This window comes from Triticum dicoccoides, chromosome 4B, assembly GCF_002162155.2.
Source record: "Triticum dicoccoides isolate Atlit2015 ecotype Zavitan chromosome 4B, WEW_v2.0, whole genome shotgun sequence".
NCBI lineage: Eukaryota > Viridiplantae > Streptophyta > Magnoliopsida > Poales > Poaceae > Triticum > Triticum dicoccoides.
In genome coordinates this window covers 120278530-120299951 of record NC_041387.1, presented here as the reverse complement: position 1 = coordinate 120299951, position 21422 = coordinate 120278530, and the positions used below count along the sequence as shown (strand labels likewise).

Sequence of the window (21422 nt, the reverse complement as noted above, 5' to 3'; positions counted from 1 at the left end):
GGTATCAGAGCCAGGTTTATGCGTAGTTCTGTTTGCACGAGTAGAACACAATTTTGTTGTGGGCGTGGATCTTGTCAACTTACTTGCCCCTACTAGTCTTTTCTTGCTTCAACGGTATTGTGGGATGAAGCGGCCCGGACCAACCTTACACGTACGCTTACGTGAGACCGGTTCCACCGATTAACATGCACTAGTTGCATAAGGTGGCTGGCGGGTGTCTGTCTCTCCCACTTTAGTTGGAGCGGATTCGATGAAAAGGGCCCTTATGAAGGGTAAATAGAAGTTGACAAAATCACGTTGTGGTTATTCGTAGGTAAGAAAACGTTCTTGCTAGAACCCAATTGCAGCCACGTAAAAGATGCAACAACAATTAGAGGACGTCTAACTTGTTTTTGCAGCGATTGATCATGTGATGTGATATGGCTAGAAGTTGTGATGAATGATGAATTGTGATGTATGAGATCATGTTCTTGTAATAGGATTCACGACTTGCATGTCGATGAGTATGACAACCGGCAGGAGCCATAGGAGTTGTCTTTATTTTTTGTATGACCTGCGTGTCATTAAAGAACGCCATGTAACTTACTTTACTTTATTGCTAAACGCGTTAGCCATAGAAGTAGAAGTAGTCGTTGGCGTGACAACTTCATGAAGACACGATGATGGAGATCATGATGATGGAGATCATGGTGTCATGCCGGTGACAAGATGATCATGGAGCCTCGAAGATGGAGATCAATGGAGCTATATGATATTGGCCATATCATGTCACAACTATATAATTGCATGTGATGTTTATTATGTTTATGCATCTTCTTTACTTAGGACGACGGTAGTAAATAAGATGATCCCTTACAAAAAATTTCAAGAAGTGTTCTCCCCTAACTGTGCACCGTTGCTACAGTTCGTCGCTTCTAAGCACCACGTGATGATCGGGTGTGATGGATTCTTACGTTCACATATAACGGGTGTAAGACAGTTTTACACAGCGAAAACACTTAGGGTTAACTTGACGAGCCTAGCATGTACAGACATGGCCTCGGAACACGGAGACCGAAAGGTCGAACACGAGTCGTATGGAAGATACGATCAACATGAGAATGTTCACCGATGATGACTAGTCCGTCTCACGTGATGATCGGACACGGCCTAGTCGACTCGGATCGTGTAACACTTAGATGACTAGAGGGATGTCTAATCTGAGTGGGAGTTCATAATTTGATTAGAACTTAATTATCATGAACTTAGTCTAAAAACCTTTGCAAATATGTCTTGTAGATCAAATGGCCAACGCTCATGTCAACATGAACTTCAACGCGTTCCTAGAGAAAACCAAGCTGAAAGATGATGGCAGCAACTATACGGACTGGGTCCGGAACCTGAGGATCATCCTCATAGCTGCCAGGAAACAATATGTCCTAGAAGGACCGCTAGGTGACGCTCCCGTCCCAAAGAACCAAGACATTATGAATGCTTGGCAAACTCGTGCTGATGATTACTCCCTCGTTCAGTGCGGCATGCTTTACAGCTTAGAACCGGGGCTCCAAAAGCGTTTTGAGCATCACGGAGCATATGAGATGTTCGAAGAGCTGAAACTAGTTTTCCAAGCTCATGCCCGGGTCGAGAGATATGATGTCTCCGACAAGTTCTACAGTTGTAAGATGGAGGAAAACAGTTCTGTCAGTGAGCACATCCTCAAGATGTCTGGGTTGCACAACCGTATGACCCAGCTGAACATTAACATCCCAAATGAGGCGGTCATTGACAGAATCCTCCAGTCGCTCCCACCAAGCTACAAGAGCTTTGTGATGAACTACAACATGCAGGGGATGGTGAAGACCATTCCTGAAGTGTTCTCGATGCTGAAGTCAGCAGAGGCTGAAATCAAGAAAGAACATCAAGTGTTGATGGTCAATAAGACCACTAAGTTCAAGAAGGTCAAGGGCAAGAAGAACTTCAAGAAGGACGGCAAGGATGTTGCCGCGCCCGGTAAGCCAATTGCCGGGAAGAAGTCAAAGAATGGACCCAAGCCTGAGACTGAGTGCTTTTATTGCAAGGGGAAGGGTCACTGGAAGCGGAACTGCCCCAAATACTTAGCGGATAAGAAGGCCGGCAACACCAAAGGTATATTTGATATACATGTAATTGATGTGTACCTTACCAGTACTCGTAGTAACTCCTGGGTATTTGATACCGGTGCCATTGCTCATATTTGTAACTCACAGCAGGAGCTGCGGAATAAACGGAGACTGGCGAAGGACGAGGTGACGATGCGCGTCGGGAATGGTTCCAGAGTCGATGTGATCGCCGTCGGCACGCTGCCTCTACATTTACCTACAGGATTAGTTTTGAACCTTAATAATTGTTATTTAGTGCCAAGTTTGAGCATGAACATTGTATCTGGATCTCGTTTAATTCGAGATGGCTACTCATTTAAGTCTGAGAATAATGGTTGTTCGATTTATATGAGAGATATGTTTTATGGTCATGCTCCGATGGTCAATGGTTTATTCTTAATGAATCTCGAGCGTAATATTACACATGTTCATAGTGTGGATGCCAAAAGATGTAAAGTTGATAACGATAGTCCCACATACTTGTGGCACTGCCGCCTTGGTCACATTGGTGTCAAGCGCATGAAGAAGCTCCATGCTGATGGACTTTTAGAGTCTCTTGATTATGAATCGTTTCACACATGCGAACCATGCCTCATGGGCAAAATGACCAAGACCCCGTTCTCCGGAACAATGGAGCGAGCAACCAACTTGTTGGAAATCATACATACCGATGTGTGCGGTCCAATGAGCGTTGAGGCTCGCGGAGGATATTGTTATGTTCTCACTCTCACTGATGACTTGAGTAGATATGGGTATGTCTACTTAATGAAACACAAGTCTGAGACCTTTGAAAAGTTCAACGAATTTCAGAATGAAGTAGAGAATCAACGTGACCGAAGGATAAAGTTCCTACGATCAGATCGTGGAGGAGAATATTTAAGTCACGAATTTGGCACACACTTAAGGAAATGTGGAATCGTTTCACAACTTACGCCGCCTGGAACACCTCAGCGAAACGGTGTGTCCGAACGTCGTAATCGCACTCTATTGGATATGGTGCGGTCTATGATGTCTCTTACCGATTTACCGCTATCATTTTGGGGATACGCTCTAGAGACAGCTACATTCACTTTAAATAGGGCACCGTCTAAATCCGTTGAGACGACACCGTATGAATTATGGTTTGGGAAGAAACCTAAGCTGTCGTTTCTAAAAGTTTGGGGATGCGATGCTTATGTCAAGAAACTTCAACCTGAAAACCTCGAACCCAAGTCGGAAAAATGCGTCTTCATAGGATACCCTAAGGAAACTGTAGGGTATACCTTCTACTTAAGATCCGAGGGCAAGATCTTTGTTGCCAAGAACGGATGCTTTCTGGAAAAAGAGTTTCTCTCGAAAGAAGTAAGTGGGAGGAAAGTAGAACTCGATGAAGTACTACCTCTCGAACGGGAAAGTGGTGCAGCTCAGGAAAATGTTCCTGTGATGCCCACACCAACTGAAGAGGAAACCAATGATGATGATCAAGGTACTTCGGATCAAGTTGCTACTGAACTTCGTAGGTCCACAAGGACACGTTCCGCACCGAAATGGTACGGCAACCCTGTCCTGGAAATCATGTTGTTAGACAACGGTGAACCTTCGAACTATGAAGAAGCGATGGCAGGCCCAGATTCCAACAAATGGCTTGAAGCCATGAAATCCGAGATAGAATCCATGTATGAAAACAAAGTATGGACTTTGACAGACTTGCCCGATGATCGGCGAGCGATAGAAAACAAATGGATCTTCAAGAAGAAGACGGACGCGGATGGCAATGTTACCATCTATAAAGCTCGACTTGTCGCTAAGGGTTATCGACAAGTTCAAGGGATTGACTACGATGAGACTTTCTCTCCCGTAGCGAAGCTTAAGTCCGTCCGAATCATGTTAGCAATTGCCGCATACTATGATTATGAGATATGGCAGATGGACGTCAAAACAGCATTCCTTAACGGGCATCTTAAGGAAGAACTGTATATGATGCAGCCGGAAGGTTTTGTCGATCCTAAGAACGCTAACAAAGTATGCAAGCTCCAGCGATCCATTTATGGGCTGGTGCAAGCATCTCGGAGTTGGAATATTCGCTTTGATGAGATGATCAAAGCGTTTGGGTTTATGCAGACTTATGGAGAAGCCTGCGTTTACAAGAAAGTGAGTGGGAGCTCTGTAGCATTTCTCATATTATATGTAGATGACATACTCTTGATGGGAAATAATATAGAATTTCTGGACAGCATTAAGGCCTACTTGAACAAATGTTTTTGAATGAAGGACCTTGGAGAAGCTGCTTATATATTAGGCATCAAGATCTATAGAGATAGATCGAGACGCCTCATAGGTCTTTCACAAAGCACATACCTTGATAAGATTTTGAAAAGGTTCAAAATGGATCAGTCCAAGAAAGGGTTCTTGCCTATGTTACAAGGTGTGAGATTGAGCTTGGCTCAGTCACCGACCACGGCAAAAGATAAAGAAGAGATGAGTGTTATCCCCTATGCTTCAGCCATAGGATATGTATGCCATGCTGTGTACCAGACCTGATGTAAACCTTGCCGTGAGTTTGGTAGCAAGATACCAGAGTAATCCCGGCAAGGAACACTGGACAGCGGTCAAGAATATCCTGAAGTACCTGAAAAGGACAAATGACATGTTTCTCATTTATGGAGGAGACGAAGAGCTCGTCGTAAAGGGTTACGTCGACGCTAGCTTCGACTCAGATCCGGATGACTCTAAGTCACAAACCGGATACGTGTATATGTTGAATGGTGGAGCAGTAAGCTGGTGCAGCTGCAAGCAGAGCGTCGTGGCGGGATCTACGTGTGAAGCGGAGTACATGGCAGCCTCGGAGGCAGCGCATGAAGCGATTTGGGTGAAGGAGTTCATCACCGACCTAGGAGTCATACCCAATGCGTCGGGGCCAATCAAACTCTTCTGTGACAACACTGGAGCTATTGCCCTTGCCAAGGAGCCCAGGTTTCACAAGAAGACCAGGCACATCAACCGTTGTTTCAACTCCATCCGTGAAAATGTTCAAGATGGAGACATAGAAATTTGCAAAGTACATACGGATCTGAATGTCGCAGATCCGTTGACTAAACCTCTCTCGCGAGCAAAACATGATCAACACCAGAACTCTATGGGTGTTCGATTCATCACAATGTAACTAGATTGGTGACTCTAGTGCAAGTGGGAGACGGTTGGAAATATGCCCTAGAGGCAATAATAAAAGTATTATTATATTTCATTGTTCATGATAATTGTCTTTTATTCATGCTATAACTGTATTATCCGGAAATCGTAACGTGTGAATACATAGACCACAATATGTCCCTAGTGAGCCTCTAGTTGACTAGCTCATTGTGATCAACAGATAGTCATGGTTTCCTGGCTATGGACATTGGATGTTGTTGATAACGGGATCACATCATTAGGAGAATGATGTGATGGACAAGACCCAATCCTAAGCATAGCACAAAGATCGTGTAGTTCGTTTGCTAGAGCTTTGCCAATGTCAAGTATCTCTTCCTTCGACCATGAGATCGTGTAACTCCTGGATACCGTAGGAGTGCTTTGGGTGTATCAAACGTCACAACGTAACTGGGTGACTATAAAGGTGCACTACAGGTATCTCCGAAAGTGTCTATTGGGTTGACACGGATCGAGACTGGGATTTGTCACTCCGTATGACGGAGAGGTATCTCTGGGCCCACTCGGTAATGCATCATCATAATGAGCTCAAGGTGACCAAGGTGTTGGCCACGGGATCATGCATTACGGTACGAGTAAAGTGACTTGCCGGTAACGAGACTGAACAAGGTATTGGGATACCGACGATCGAGTCTCAGGCAAGTAATGTACCGATTGACAAAGGGAATTGTATACAGGGTTTGATCGAATCCTTGACATCATGGTTCAACCGATGAAATCATCGAGGAGCATGTGGGAGCCAACATGGGTATCCAGACCCCGCTGTTGGTTATTGCCCGAGAGTCGTCTCGGTCATGTCTGCGTGTCTCCCGAACCCGTAGGGTCTACACACTTAAGGTTCGGTGACGCTAGGGTTATTAGGAAGACTAGTATGTGACTACCAAATGTTGTTCGGAGTCCCGGATGAGATCCCGGACGTCACGAGGAGTTCCGGAATGGTCCGGAGGTGAAGTTTTATATATGGGAAGTTGTCATACGGACACCGGAAAGTTTCGGGGGCTTATCGGTATTGTACCGGGGCCACCGGAGGGGTTCCGGGGGTCCACCGGGAGGGGCCACCCCTCCCGAGGGCCACATGGGCCGCAAAGGGGAGGGAGCCAGCCCCTGGAGGGCTGGGCGCGCCCCCCACCTTGGGCCCATGCGCCTAGGGTTGGGGGGGGGGGAACCCTAAAGGGGGCGCCCCCCTTGCTTGGGGGGCAAGCCACCCCTCCCTGGCCGCCGCCCCCCCTCTAGATCCCATCTAGAGGGGCCGGCCCCCTTGCCCCTTCCCCTATAAATAGAGGGGTGAGGGGAGGGCAGCACCACCACCTCCAAGGCGCAGCCCCTCCCCTCCCCAACACCTCTCCTCTTTCGTACGTGCTTGGCGAAGCTCTGACGGAGTACTGCTGCACCAACTGCACCACGCCGTCGTGCTGCCATTGGAGCTGCCTTCCTCAACCTCTCCTTCCTCCTTGCTGGATCAAGACGGAGGAGACGTCGTCCGTCCCGTACGTGTGTTGAACGCGGAGGTGCTGTCCGTTCAGCACTTGGTCATCGGTGATCCGAATCACGTTCGAGTACGACTCCATCATCACCATCCCCTTGCAAGCTTCCGCACGTGATCTACAAGTGGTATGTAGATGCAAACTCACTCCCTTGACTCGTTGCTTTAGATGAACTCATAGATGGATCTTGGTGAAACCGTAGGAAAATTTTTAATTTTCTGCAACGTTCCCCAACAGTAGAGGAGGGATGCGCCCAAAAGATCTTCTCTCTGATTGAAGAGGATAGAGGTATATACTGAGTGAAATACATGATGATAACATCAATGACCATACTTTGCGAGGCCTTTGTTTTTTTTCCTTTTTTTTGTTTCAGGGTGTGTGCATTTGTTTTTGAGACATCTTGTTGGTGCAGAGTTTGAGTGTAATTGGTATCTTTGTGATATTAATATACTCCCCGTTTCAAAAAAAAAGAAAAAAGCTGACTGAAGGAATGAAAAAAAACTTTGACTTCCACGTATTGTCATATTTGGACCTTTTGTACACTCAAAGGACGGCATTAATTTCCTTTTTTTGCAACCATGTGTACTGCTTACTTTTCATTGGCTATAAAAAATACTAGGTACTATCAAAATTTCAAGGAATCACCTAATGTTGGCTGCTTTCGGTTAGACATCAAACTATCAACCGTAAATGTGTTATGAAGGACAAATTACCTACTCTTCCTTTTTCTTGCCTTTTGTGTATTAACTAAGCCGACGTGGAAATGTACAGTGGAGTATCAAGTTGGTTTGATCTCTCTAGAGTAGTACTACGAGTTGCTCCTTTTTCTTTTTTCTTTTGGGAAAGAGTACAAGTTGCTCTCGTGACAGAAGGTTGAGTAAACCTCAAGCCTCCAAGCATGGGGGCATGCGTTAACTGTTACACATGTGGTCGTGGGGTGTGTCTGGTACGGCCACGGCCGCCGCGTGTTATATTTAGAGCATGTTTGGGACTGCTTTATTCCTTAAAATTCAGCTCCGCTCCAGAAAACACAAGCCAAACAGGGTAGCTGCACGATATGCCACTCCGCAAAAAAATTAGAGTCCAGGTACAACTCCCAGTTTTTTAGGAAGCTCTTTAGGGGGTGCTTCAAAAAACTCTGGAAGCTGGAGTTGGATGGAAATTACCCACCACTGCCACCAGTAAGTGGATACCCCTTCGTTTCTCCCCTCTCAACCAATCAAATAGTTCTTTTTCACCAAATTTTCCATTCTTGAAGCTGGAGCTAGATGAAAGCCAAACATTCTCTTTGCTAGTGCTACAACTTCTGTATGAAACTGCTCCAAAGTGAATTTAGTGGAGCGAAGCTGATTTTGGTGAAGCGGAGTAGTCCCAAACAGGCCCGTGAGACGAGACATGGTTGGGCCATCACTCTGGGCAGCGTACTGCTCTTGAGTCTTGAACATCTTTTGAACATGAACTGCATAATGAATTTTTTTTTACAGTTAACTACAGTAGCCCCTAGATTGTGTGTAGCAGTACATGCTCCACGGTGTACCTCGTACAAATACAAGGGGTATCCTGGGTCCCGATGCAGCACCGCACAAAAAAAAAAGAACCCTCCCGTGTGGGGGCCACCGTATTGGAAGAGACAAAAACAAAAATAATCAAACCTAAACCCTCCGGTGCACGAAGCTCACCAAGTTGGAAAAAAAAATTCATTTATAAGCAGCACAGCACAGCACAGCACTCCAACAAGGTTACAAAGTCTACACTGCTACAGTAACAGCCTCTGGTCAAAGGCAGGAAGTACTACTGTATTTGCAGCTGTACAAATGGCAGTACAGGTGTACAGGTACCAGTAGGAGCAGAAGCATTTTTTTTACCCGTTTAAACCGGGGGAAAAGAAGAAGCATTTCTGCACAGTGTCAAGTAGTAGCAGGATAACAATAAGTTGATAGAAGAAAGAGAGAGAGGAAGAGTTGGAATATCTCACTCAGTCTTGAGCCTTTGAAGTCCATCACTCTTATCATGCAGGCATAGGGAAGGGAAGAGACAAGAGAGCCAGAGAGGAGAGGATAGGCAGGCAAGGAGAGGAGAGACTTGAGCTGCCTGGGCGGGAAAGGAAACTGGGGAGGAAGAGAAGAGGCCCAGCGCGCATGCTGGTGAACTGGTGAGAGAAAAAGGGAAAGGAAAAGGAAAAAGGAGCAGATTTCTGCATCCTATCGCCGATTCCCACGCGCCCGGCTCTCTCCCTCCCACGCTCCCAGGCGAGCCCGCCGCTTTTCTTCCGTCCCTCCTTCCACATTGCGACGCCGCCGCGGCCCCGGTACAGTCCCCTTCTTCTCTTCTTCCTCGTCTCCCCTCCTCCCCCCTCGCCGCGTCGATCTGCGCCGGCGTCCGGGCGGTTGGTTGGGCAATGCGATTCCCGTTCCCGCTCTCCTTCTTTCGCCGGGCCTAGTCCGCCAAAATTTGTTTTTGGAGGGGAGGGGAGGGGAGCGGGGTGGGGAACGAGGGACCGACGGTGGGGGAGCGAGCTCACAGTCCACACGGTTCATGTGAGTAGTGACGGCTTGCCCTTCTCCGCCACGCCGAGGGTTTAATTGCGCCCGCAGGCAGGCGTTAATGCTGCCCCGATTTCGTTTCCGCTCCGCCCCCCTTCCCCCTTTCTTCCAATGGCGTCTTGAGTTCTTCTCTTCTTCCATTCGTTTCCCGTGCGGGCCTGGGACAGGGGAGAGATGTTCTCCTGCTCCTTCCTCCTCGCCCTCTTCGGCGGGGTCCTGCAGATTCTGCTCTGCATCCTGCCCCCGGTGTGGGATTTCGAGCAGATTCTCTATGGGATTTAGGTGTGTATAGTAGGGCGAGGGTTTTCTCCGTGCTGCCAGTCGACTTCTCCTGGATTTGGTTTCTTGGTTGAATTTACAGTTTTGCTAGAACTCATCTAGATGAGATATAATTTGGTCTCATTCACCTTTTATAACCATTGGATGTGATGCTATAAGATGCGTGTGTGCTGACATGGGTTGTATCTATTCTTGTTTTCAAAGTGAATGAGACCAAACTATATCTCATCTAGATGAGTTCTAGGTACTCCCTTGAATTTATGAGGTATAAAATCTTGGCAGTCTCCTTAGGGTTTTCGGTTCATGCGAGGTGGTAGGATTTTGGGGTTTTATAGCGGATTTCTAGACATGTTTCGACTGAAAAAGTTGCAAAAGAAAAAAAAGTTTCTATTATAGGATTTGGATTTCTACGCAGAGAGGCCGGGGGTGATCCTCCTTTTCCAAAGAAGGATTTGGATAGTGGCAATGTAGTTTTCTGCAGTAAACATATTTGCCTGTGACATCTCTCAGTTTCTGGGATCCGACTCATTGCTTGTTTTGATTTCGTACCATGTTAACAATTTGTTGCCAAGAATTTGGTATTTGCAGTTGAAAGTCGGGTGTTATTTTGCTATAAGCGGGTTGCTTTAAAGTTTTTTGCTATTCCCATCCTTCAAAAAATTCTGTTCTTACTCAAGAGTGATTATTTTTAGTGCCTGATACGCTCGTAATCTGCAAGGAGGTGTGTACTAAGGACATTTCTCTCCATTCCTTTCTGTTTCAGTGTTGGTACCTGAACCCTGCCTTGGGGGTCTCCAATAAACCAAGGGAACGACTGTGGATGCTTTGATGGTGTGGTGGGTGTGAGATGGATTGCTGGAGTCCGCTCTGGAGCCGCAAATCGTCGGAGAGGAGCCCTGGGGAGAGTGGGATCTTCAGTTTGGTGTCATCACATGACCGTTAATCCTGTGGCCAGGTTCTGCTCCATATGTTAATTTTGTTGTTTAGATGGGATTGCATGTCTTATATCTTGTTTGCTTGAGTTTTTTCGATTTCAAATACAGCGAAACATGTGTAGTAGAGGAAACATCATGGTGATGGTTCAGGTGTTACTTTCAGATTATGGAAAGCAACCTTGGAACTTCTAGTGAAAACTAAGCAACGGATTACTATTTGCATCTCCAAGCTAGATCTCATTTTGCTGTCTTGGACAGCTTTATGGAACATTCAGCTTTACTTTGACCTGTTTCTGGTGGGACATAATCAGACGTTACTATACCGTTTGGTGAAAACATTCTTACAAACCGGACTTGTAAGTAGCATGCTAAATTGCTAATAAGTAATAACAATGTCTTTGTTGGATGTTACATAGCAAGACACTGCAGTAGCTGGACTATGTTTGAGTGCTCCTGTTTATATGGTTTTAGAAGGTTGCAATGTACTTACTATCTGCTTCCTCTATCTCATTTCTAATAGTAGAGGGAAATGGCCACCATAGCCATGGTGTTATTATCTTGAGATTATAAGATAGAGTAGTTACCATGTATGTTTAGCCATAAATGATGAAGAGATATAAATGTGGGCAAAAGAGAAAAAGGGTTATCAATTCTACATGCACGTGTCATATTCTTGTAGAAGATTGCAAAAACTGCAGGCCTTCTATTTTTAAATGGGGAAGGGCTGGAGTATCTTTAAGCTATTATGCAATATCTGATTTTGATTATCCCTTTGATTATTGTATCAGGCAGTGATACTTTTTAAGTTTATCATATAACTGACAGAAATTAATATAATTTTAATTTTTGAAGTTTTTGTTTCCTATCTTTTGGTCCTAGATATTTAGAATCCTCAATACATTTTTAGAAAAAAGGAAAACATCTCCAATATATACAGGACCAAAGTTGTGTTACGCTTGAATACTGAGGTCGCAATTTAAACTGTTACTTGTCAAAACTGTATGGTTTAGTTAAAACGTTTCCATGACTATATCAATGACTTATGCCGTGCTGAATGAATTCCATACTGCTTTTTTCATGATGGAGCTGAATGTGTAGAATTTGCTTCAGAAATCATTTTTATTATCTCAGTTTTCAGATAATTGCTGGTTATGTAACGGGTCTCAAGCTTGATTTCCACTACGTTGGTTTAGAAGATACTATTGCCTAGCTCAACTTCACAAAAGGAGGAGCTGGGAGCTGGGAGGAATGACGAATCTGGTACAGTGATTAGATGATGCCTTGAGGCTTTTGAAGACTATTCGTAAATTTAAATTTCTTTGGCAAATGCTTTGCAGAAAACATGCTCACTTTGTTCACCTTTGGCAAATACAGGATGCCAAACCTATCTCCATTGGTGGTTCCCCAAATCATAGCCAATCACCTGAAGCTTCCTCAAGAATTGGAGACGGTGAAACCCAAGAAACTGAAGCAGGAAAATCATTGAATGAGAAGCTAACATGGGCAAATGGGACTAATGATTCTTCCCCGCAGCATGGTCAACTACCACCACCCGAGGTCCTTACAAATGTAGGAGATGCTGATAGGCAGGATTCTGTGAAGAGTTTAAGCGAGAAGCTTTCTGCTGCTCTTTTGACTATCAGTGCTAAAGAGGACTTGGTGAAGCAGCATGCAAAAGTTGCAGAAGATGCTGTTGCAGGTATTTTCTTTTTCATGTTAGATTGCATGCATTCATGCTAGTCAGTAGTTTCCTCTCTTTATTAAGAATCACTATTGCATCTGCTGAAATTAAGAAAGAGTAAACTCATAGATGATTTTTATTTTTGCATGCTCTTTGAGCAAATTTAGAATGGTATGAACAAGAAATTTATTTCTTATATTGTACTAACCAGAAATTTAGAATGCATAGTAGTAGTTAACTCATACTTGTGATTTATTTGTAGGTTGGGAGCATGCTGAAGCTGAAGTTAGTAACCTGAAGCGGCTACTTGATGCTTCATCTCTGAAGAATGCCTCTCTGGAGGATCAAGTCAGCCACTTGGATGGTGCTCTCAAGGAATGCGTCAGGCAGCTTCGCCAGGCACGAGAAGAACAAGAGGAGAAAATCCGTGATGCAGTTGCTAAGAAGTCCCAGGAATTGGAGTCTGAGATGTCTGCGCTCCAGAACAATATCGTGGACCTGAAGCAGCAGCTTGAAGCCTCTGATCTGCAGGAAAAACTCCAGGTAGCAGAGAAAGACTGCAAGGATCTCAAGATCGAGTTGCTCACGCTATCCAAGGAATTGAAGATGCTTGCACTGGAAAGAGACTTGAGCAACCAAGCAGCAGAGACAGCGAGCAAACAACACTTGGAAAGTGTGAAGAAAATTACAAGAGTCGAGGCAGAGTGCCGTAGGTTGCGCCATGTGACACGCAGAACCTCCTTAGCCAATGATTCTTCTAGGCCTGTTCCAAACAATGCTTGCATGGAATCTCTGACTGACAGCCAATCTGATAGTGGGGAGCATATGCTAGCTATTGACAGTGAAGTAAAAAATTCTGATCTGTGGGCCTCAGCTCTTATAGCAGAACTCGATCAGTTCAAAAACGGCAACGAGGGCACAAGAGATCTTGTAAACAATCCTGTTGAAATTGACCTAATGGATGATTTTCTCGAGATGGAAAAGCTGGCCGCATTGCCTGAAGCAGATCACATGAGCTCTAGCTTTGGAACAGAAACTGATTCTGACCAGGCTGTGACCAGAGATATCTCAAGAGGCGAAACTGAAGCCCTACAGCACCAGGTTATAGATTTGCAAGCAAAGGTTGAAAAGATCGAACATGAGAAAAAAGATCTTGAAATGGCCCTTGCAGAGGCTAGAAATCAGCTTGACACGTCATGTGACACCCTCATGGCAGCTGATGGCAAGCTGGTTGACCTGCAGATGCAGTTAAACTTTGCAAACGAGTCCAAAGATGCTGCTTTAGCACAAGCTGAACGATTAGATGGTGAGAGGAAGTCATTGGCATTGCAGTTCGAATCAAAGTCAGCAGAAGTTGAGAAGCTTCAGGGTGTGGTGACTAAATTGGAAGAAACTGGGGATAGCAAGGAGTTGGAGTTGCAGTTGCAGTTAGAATCAACTACTGCAGAGGTAGCAAATCTTCGCAAGATGGTGGTATCCTTGGAAGAGAAGATTGATGCAGAGAAAACCCTCTCTGCGCAGCACAAAGCAGAGGCAGACATGGCAAAGGCAGCTAAAGACACGTTAGAGGCACAGCTGCGATCCACAAACACAGAAATTGGGCAACTAAGAGGAATTATTAAAACACTGGAGAGTGAGGTGCAAAAGGGGAAGATATGTCACAGAGAGCTTGAGGCACAAATAGAGGCTATGAAGACTGAATCAGAGAGAACATTTTCGGTGGAGTCCGCCAAAGAATCACTAGAGGCTCAGCTCCTGGTAGCAAACTCAGAAATCGCAAAGCTGCGCGTAACGGTGAATGCACTGGAGTCTGATGCGGCGAAGGAGAGGGAATATTCTTCGGAGGTCAAGATGCAATTGGAGGCAGTTGAGGGCATCAGAAAGGTTTTGGGGTCTGAGCTTGAGTCTGCGCACCAGGAGACCATGAAGCTCCAGGAGAAGGTGTCGTCACTGGAGGTGAGGCTTAAAGAGCAGAGTGTGTTGCTGGTAGAATTCACTGCCAAGGCTGAGGATGCAGTGTCAGGGAGAAAGGCAATGGCGAGTCAACTTGAAGAAGCAAATCTGGAACTCGCAAAACTGACAAACAAGGTGAGCTTGCTACAAGGGAAGATTGAGCAGGAGAAGCTGCTCTCAGAAGAGTATGAAGCAAAATGCCGCAAATTGGAAGCTCAGCTGTCAAGGGACAGTCGCGAGGCAAAGCTTTGGCGACTCGCCAACACGAATGGAGACCTGAAGTTCAAGCAGGTAAACATTTTAGAAGTTGACAGCATTGGGCCAAAATAACATGGGTGGTACTTGCTACTAGCCTAGGCTCTAAGCACCCCTCTCAAGGCATATATGGTCTAATCACTCCTGAAACTTTAGAAGTCCCTGTATAACAAATATCATCATCATCTTCATCGCAGGAGAAAGAGGTCGCCAGTGCTGCAGGGAAGCTCGCTGAGTGCCAGAGGACGATCGCAAACCTCGGGCTTCAGCTGAAATCGCTGACGAACCTTGACAGTGTGATGACCGAGCCTGGCAAGCTGGAATCCAAGGACACGCTGCTGGACTTCAGAGAAGATGGCACTGAGCCGCCCGCCGATGAATCGTACGGTCTGCATCTCCCAATGAGCAACGGGGGCTGCGCCTCGCCTGTTCCTCGGGCGCAGTCCCCGTCATCACGGCGCTCGGTGTTCTCGGGTTATCGTCGATCGGTAGCTACAGGAGCAGAGCAAGGAAGTGAGATGTGATGGAAGAGATTGTGTGCATAGGTTATCTAACTGTTCCTGGATGTTGTTGTCAACTCATTGTCACCTGGGGGTAGATGATCGGTGTGCATTTACAGAAAGTTGATCGTTCGCTTGGATTTGTGCTCTCTGTCATTTTCGGTCCAGTCTCCCATTAGATGATCGTTGTTTCGCTAGATGCAGATGATTAGTAGTGTACTTGCACTAAAATGTTACCCAGGACAATCTCAAAACAAAGGCCAAGCAGCAAAACTGCAATTACGGTGTCCTTTTTTAAATATACTTCGCTTTTCACTAATTTGCCACGTGTAAAGCAGCACGCTGGTCATTTATTAACATTTATATTATTAGAGAGAACTACTCTCAAAATAACATAAACTGCAGATCACTTTGAGAGCTACATGATGGATTCATGGCCCTTATTTCAATGTGTGGAAGCGCATGAACATATGATATCGATGGGAAACGCTAGCATGAGATACATTCCACAAATTTGGATGGTGATCTAGTAATTTTGTGTAGTTATATAATCCTGTTCATATATCGGTTTGTGATTTTCATCTCCTCGTGTTCTCAACCTCGTTTTCTAAGAAGAAACTTATGATTCCTCTTAATGCAGCTGAAAGTTTACACGCTGATTAATTTCTTTTCCAAAAGTTCTACTCCGCTTGCTCCGCCTACGCGGCACAGTTCCAGGCGCCAATGGCACCCTTCCCCTCCAAGAACGTCTGGCGTATCTGGGCACCTTGGAAGCTCAAGATGTTCCTCTGGATGCTACACCTCGACAGGCTATGGTGCAACGATCGCATGCAGCGGCGTGGCGGGGAGAACAACTACTTCTGCCAGCTCTGCCTGCGAAGCTTGGAGTCCTCCTCCCACCTTTTCTAGGAATGCCCGATCGCTATTCAGGCCTGGACAACGGCGGCATCATGGCGGGGCTGTCACTCCCTAGCACACGCTACCTGGAGCTCCGGAACGACGACGACGGAAAGAGTGAGGCTGATTACAGAGGCGGCAAGCCCAACCGACAGGGAGGGCACCAGATCAATTCTTGCACTCATCGCCTGTCACATATGGCTTGAGCGTAATGTATGCACCTTCCGCGGTAAGATGCCGTGCTCTCGCACCATCATCGAAGCGTGCCGTCGAGACATGGAGCAATGGAGGATCGCAGGAGTAGCCTGCATAGAGCACCCCTTCGGGGACGTGCCGTGAGAGATAGCCCGATACTATCATCGCCAGCATAGCCACTAGGCTGGCCACCTGTACCATTTCTATTTCACCCCATTGATCACTTGATCAACACTTGTTTCCCGCCTTCTCTCTGCCAATAAAATCAATGCCAGCTAGGGCTGGATCTTCCAGAAAAAAATCTTTGGAAGTGAGCAGGGATGAGACAACGAGGTTACTCGTCGCCAAATCCTCACAACTTCTAAGATGATCAACCACTGTTTGTTTTTCTTTGAAAATTAGGGTGACATCCAGCCTCTATCATTGTGGCGCACTTCACCGTTTTCATCCGGTTCTTCGAAAAGGCGATGACCTCTGCGCCATTGTAACGCACACCGACTAGGATGCATATCGTGAGGATTGTCATTTTCATTGAACTTCATTAGAGAATTTACCTCTACCACCTTAGACAGTGGTGGTGTATTAAGCCCATGTATTTCTTCAATAGGAGGTAAATTTTTAACATCCTCAGCTTTAATACCTTTTCCTTCATAGATTTCATTTCCTCTTGCATATTTTTAGGACTGAGATATAATATACCCCTCTTCTTTGGAGTGGGTTTAGCCGGTGGTTTAGGAAGAGTCCAATCATCATAATTTTTCAATATATTATTCAATAATTCTTCAGCTAGCCAAATAGTTCGTTCCCTGAAAACACAACCAGCACAACTATCTAGGAAGTCCCTAGAAGCATTGGTTAGTCCATTATAGAAGATATCAAGTATTTCATTTTTTTAAGAGGATGATCAGACAAAGCATTAGGTAACTGGCAAAGCCTCCCCCAAGCTAGTGGGAGACTCTCTTCTTTAGTTTGCACAAATTTAAATATTTCCTGTAAGACAGCTTGTTTCTTATGAGCAGGAAAATATTTTCCAGAGAAGTAATAAATCATATCCCGGGGACTACACACAGAACCAGGAGCAAGAGTATTGTACCAAGCTTTAGCATCACCCTTTAATGAGAAATGAAATAATTCAAGAATAAAGTAATAGCGAGTTTTCTCATCATGAGTAAAAGGGGTGGCTATGTCATTCAACTTAGCAAGATGTGCCACAACAGCTTCAGTTTCATAACCATGGAAAGGATTAGATTCAACCAAAGTAATTAACTCTGGGTCGACAGAGAATTCATAATCCTTATCAGCAATAAAGATAGGTGAAGTAGCAAACTTAGGACCATATTCATTTTAGCATTCAGAGATTTTTCTTTATACTTGCACAGTAATTTCTCTAGATCATCTCTATCCTTACAAGCAAGAATATCTCTAGTTGTCTCCTCATTCATAACATAACCTTCCGGTACCTTAGGCAATTCATATCTAGGAAGGCTAGTTCTAGTAGGTGTTTCAGGAGTTTCAGTTTCAAGCTCATCATCAGATTCAACAACATCATGTTGTATTACTCTAGCAATTTGTTCATCAAGAAATTCACCAAGTGACACATCATCATTATCAAGCAAGGTACTAGCATCATCATAAGCATTATTCGTAGTAGAAGTAGCATCACCAATAACTTGCGACATATTAGAATTAATAGCATGTGGTGGTGTTGCAAGTTTACTCATAACAGAAGGTGAATCTAAACCAGAACTGGATGGCAGTTCCTTACCTCCCCTCGTCTTTGAGGGATAAATCTTAGTCTTTGGATCCTTCAGATTCTTCATAGTGGTAATATGCTAATAATCCCAAGTGACTCAACAAATATTGCTATGCTCCCCGGCAATAGCGCCAGAAAAAGTCTTGATAACCCACAAGTATAGGGGATCACAACAGTTTTTGAGGGTAGAGTATTCAACCCAAACTTATAGATTCGACACAAGGGGAGCCAAAGGATATTTGAAGGTATTAGTAGCTGAGTTGTCAATTGAACCACACCTGGAGATTAATTATCTACAGTAAAATGATCAGTAGCATAGTAGTTTGGTAGTTTTGATAGTAGTGACAACAGCAATAGTAACGGTAACAGTGATAGCAGTATTTTGTAGCAAGTGTAACAGTGATGATAGCAGTAGTAATTTAAGAACAATATAAGATAAATTTGTAGGCACTAGATCAGTGACTTGTTGGATGATATTCATCATGAGACAATTATAACCTAGGGCGATACGGCACTAGCTCCAGTTCATCAATATAATGTAGGCATGTATTTCGTAAATAGTCATACGTGCTTATGGAAAGAACTTGCATGACATCTTTTGTCCTACCCTCCCGTGGCAGCGGAGCCCATATTGGAAACTAAGGGATATTAAGGCCTCCTTTTAATAGAGAACCAGAACAAAGCATTAACACATAGTGAATACATGAACTCCTCAAACTACAATCATCACCGGGAGCGAGCCCGACTATTGTCACTCCGGGGTTGCCGGATCATAACACGTAGTAGGTGACTATAACTTGCAAGATCGGATCTAAAACATGAATATAATGATGAATTCATAAACGGTTCAAATCTGAGCTCATGGCACCCGGGCCCAAAGTGACAAGCATTAAGTATAGCAAAGTCATAGCAACATCAATCTTAAAACATAGTGGATACTAGGGATCAAGTCCTAACAAAACTAACTCGATTACATGATGAATCTCATCCAACTCCTCGCCGACCAGCGAGCCTACGAAGGAATTACTCACTCCCGGTGGGGAGCATCATGGAATTGGCGATGGAGAAGGGTTGGTGATGATGAAGAACGAAGATCCCCCTCTCCGGAGCCCCAAATGAACTCTAGATCTGGCCTCGTGATGAAGAACAGGAGGTAATAGCGGCTCCGTCACGTGGAATGCGATAATTCTTTCTCCCTGATTTTTTTCTGGAAAAATAGGATTTTATAGCGTCGGTTTCAGGGTCTGCGGGGCTACCAGGTGGGGACAACCCACCTGGGCGCGCCAGGAGAGGGGGGGGGGGCGCCCTGGTGGGTTGTGCCCACCCAGGTGCCCCTCTCTGGCAGGTCTTGGCTCCCTAAATTCTCTTATATTCCATAAAAAATCATCGCAAAGTTTCATTCCATTATGAGAACTTTTATTTTTGCACAAAAACAACACCGGTGGAGCACGTGGTGACCGCGGAGGCAGAGAGCAACGGCGGCGGCCAAGCTTGAGGGTCACAACCACGGTTGCTCCGGCGACAAAAGAAGAGAGGGGAGAGGCTCGCCGAGGTGGAGGGGTTCTACTGGTGGTGCTCGGGTGGAGGGAGGAGGCGCGTCTCGCCGAAATTTAGGCGGAGCCGATCGGCGGCTGTGCAGGAAGAGACGCGCGAGGAGAGATCCTGGATCTCCGGCGAGAGGCTAGGGAGGGTGTGGAAGAGCGACGAGGCCGCTGGTGATGCAAGGAGGGGCTCAGGATGGCCTATATATAGGCGGGGCGAGGTGCCCGAGCCAGTCACCGCCGCACAAGCTCGGCCAAGGCTCTGTCGAGCACAGAGATCACGGGGAGGGCGCAAGAACACGATGGAGCAGCGCTACAGCGGTCACGGAGTAGAGGAGGCCAAGGGGACATGGGGAGGAAGCGGAGAGAGGAGGAAGACGACGGCCGGCTACAACGCGTTCGTGGGCGTTGATACGTCCATTTTGCACCATGTTTTCCTACTGTTATTTATGATGTTTTTATCCATAATAATGCTTTTGGAGTAATTCTAATGCCTTTTCTCTCATAATATGCAAGGTACACACGAAGAGGGACAATTCCGGCAGCTGGAAATATGGACCTAAAAAAGCTACGTCAGGCTACCTATTCTGCACAACTCCAAACAAGCTGAAACTTCACGAAGAATTTTTATAGAATATACGATGAATATTGGAGCAAATAAGTACCAGAGGGGCCCACCAGGTGGGCAAAACCCACCTGGGTGCGCCAGGGAGCCCTGGCGCGCCCTGGTGGGTTGTGCTCACCCAGGCCCACCTCTGGTGCCCATCTTCTGGTATATAAGTCATTTTGATCTAGAAAAAAAAATAAGGAGAGGACTTTCGGGATGGAGCGCCGCCGCTCGAGGCGGAACTTGGGCAGGTGCACTTTTGCCCTCCGGCGGAGCGATTCCACCGGGAGAACTTCCCTCCCGGAGGGGGAAATCATTGTCATCATCATCATCACCAACAACTCTCCCATCTTGGGGAGGGCAATATCCATCAACATCTTCAACAACGCCATCTCATCTCAAACCCTAGTTCATCTCTTGTGTTCAATCTTTGTACTGGAACTATAGATTGGTGCTTGTGGGTGACTAGTATTGTTGATTACATCTTGTAGTTTATTACTATATGGTTTATTTGGTGGAAGATTATATGTTCAGATCCAATATGCTATTTAATACCCCTCTAATCTTGAGCATGATTATAATTTTTGAGTACTTACTTTTGTTCTTGAGGTCACGGGAGAAATCATGTTGCAAGTAATCATGTGAACTTGATATGCCTTCTATAGTTTGATAGTATGTATGTTGTGATTCCCTTAGTGATGTCATGTGAAAGTTGACTACATGACACTTCACCATATTTGGGCCTAAGGGAATGCATTGTGGAGTAGTTATTAGATGATGGGTTGCGAGAGTGACAGAAGCTTAAACCCTAGTTTATGCGCTATTCCGTAAGGGACCGATTGGATCCAAAAGTTTATTGCTATGGTTAGAATTTATTTCTTAATACTTTTCTCGTAGTTGCGGATGCTTGCAAGGGGGTTAATCATAAGTAGGAGGTTTGTTCAAGTAAGAAAAACACCTAAGCACCGGTCCACCCACAGACCAAATTATCAAAGTAGCGAACACAAATCGAATCAACATGGTGAAAGTGACTAGATGAAATTCCCGTGTACCCTCAAGAACGCTTTGCTTATTATAAGAGACAGTTTTGGCATGTCCTTTGCCTCAAAAGGATTGGGCTATGTTGCTGCACTTTTGTTACTACTATCGTTACTTGCTCGTTACAAATTACCTTGCTATCAAACTACTCTGTTACTTACAATTTCAGCACTTGCAGACATTACCTTGGTGAAAACCACTTGTCATTTCCTTCTGCTCCTCATTGGGTTTGACACTCTTACTTATCGAAAAGAGATACAATTAATCCCATATACTTGTGGGCATCAAGGCTATTTTCTGGCACCGTTGTCGGGGAGTGAAGCGCCTTTGGTAAGGAAAAAATTATATAGTGTGCTGAAATTTACTGTCACTTGTTACTATGGAAAACAATCCTTTGAGGGGTTTGTTCGGGATATCTTCACCTCGACCGGAACCATACTTAGCTACCCCTTAACCTA

At 45.2% G+C, this 21422-nt stretch overlaps 1 protein-coding gene across 4 annotated transcripts; it reads left to right on the top strand.

The window, feature by feature from the left end:
- The first annotated feature begins 8766 nt into the window (after positions 1-8766).
- LOC119295382 (filament-like plant protein) lies at positions 8767-15232 on the top strand. 4 transcript variants are annotated; one of them, XM_037573798.1, is made up of 6 exons: positions 8767-9095; positions 10373-10564; positions 11683-11804; positions 11919-12243; positions 12488-14469; positions 14631-15232. In XM_037573798.1, the coding sequence occupies exons 3-6, from the start codon at positions 11793-11795 to the stop codon at positions 14955-14957; spliced, it is 2646 nt and encodes an 881-aa protein (XP_037429695.1). In that variant the 5' UTR covers positions 8767-9095; positions 10373-10564; positions 11683-11792; the 3' UTR covers positions 14958-15232. The 4 variants fall into 4 exon arrangements, with proteins under 4 accessions (XP_037429695.1, XP_037429692.1, XP_037429693.1 ...); XM_037573795.1 differs by having other exon boundaries at positions 11676-11804; XM_037573796.1 differs by lacking the exon at positions 8767-9095 and adding an exon at positions 9126-9324 and having other exon boundaries at positions 11676-11804.
- The last annotated feature ends 6190 nt before the right edge of the window (positions 15233-21422 follow it).

Bases quoted from the DNA above. Each gene is read 5' to 3' on its own strand.
- LOC119295382 (XM_037573798.1), top strand. The intron at 12,244-12,487 runs GTATTTTCTTTT...ATTTATTTGTAG, and splicing joins TGCAGAAGATGCTGTTGCAG to GTTGGGAGCATGCTGAAGCT. The intron at 14,470-14,630 runs GTAAACATTTTA...TCTTCATCGCAG, and splicing joins GAGACCTGAAGTTCAAGCAG to GAGAAAGAGGTCGCCAGTGC.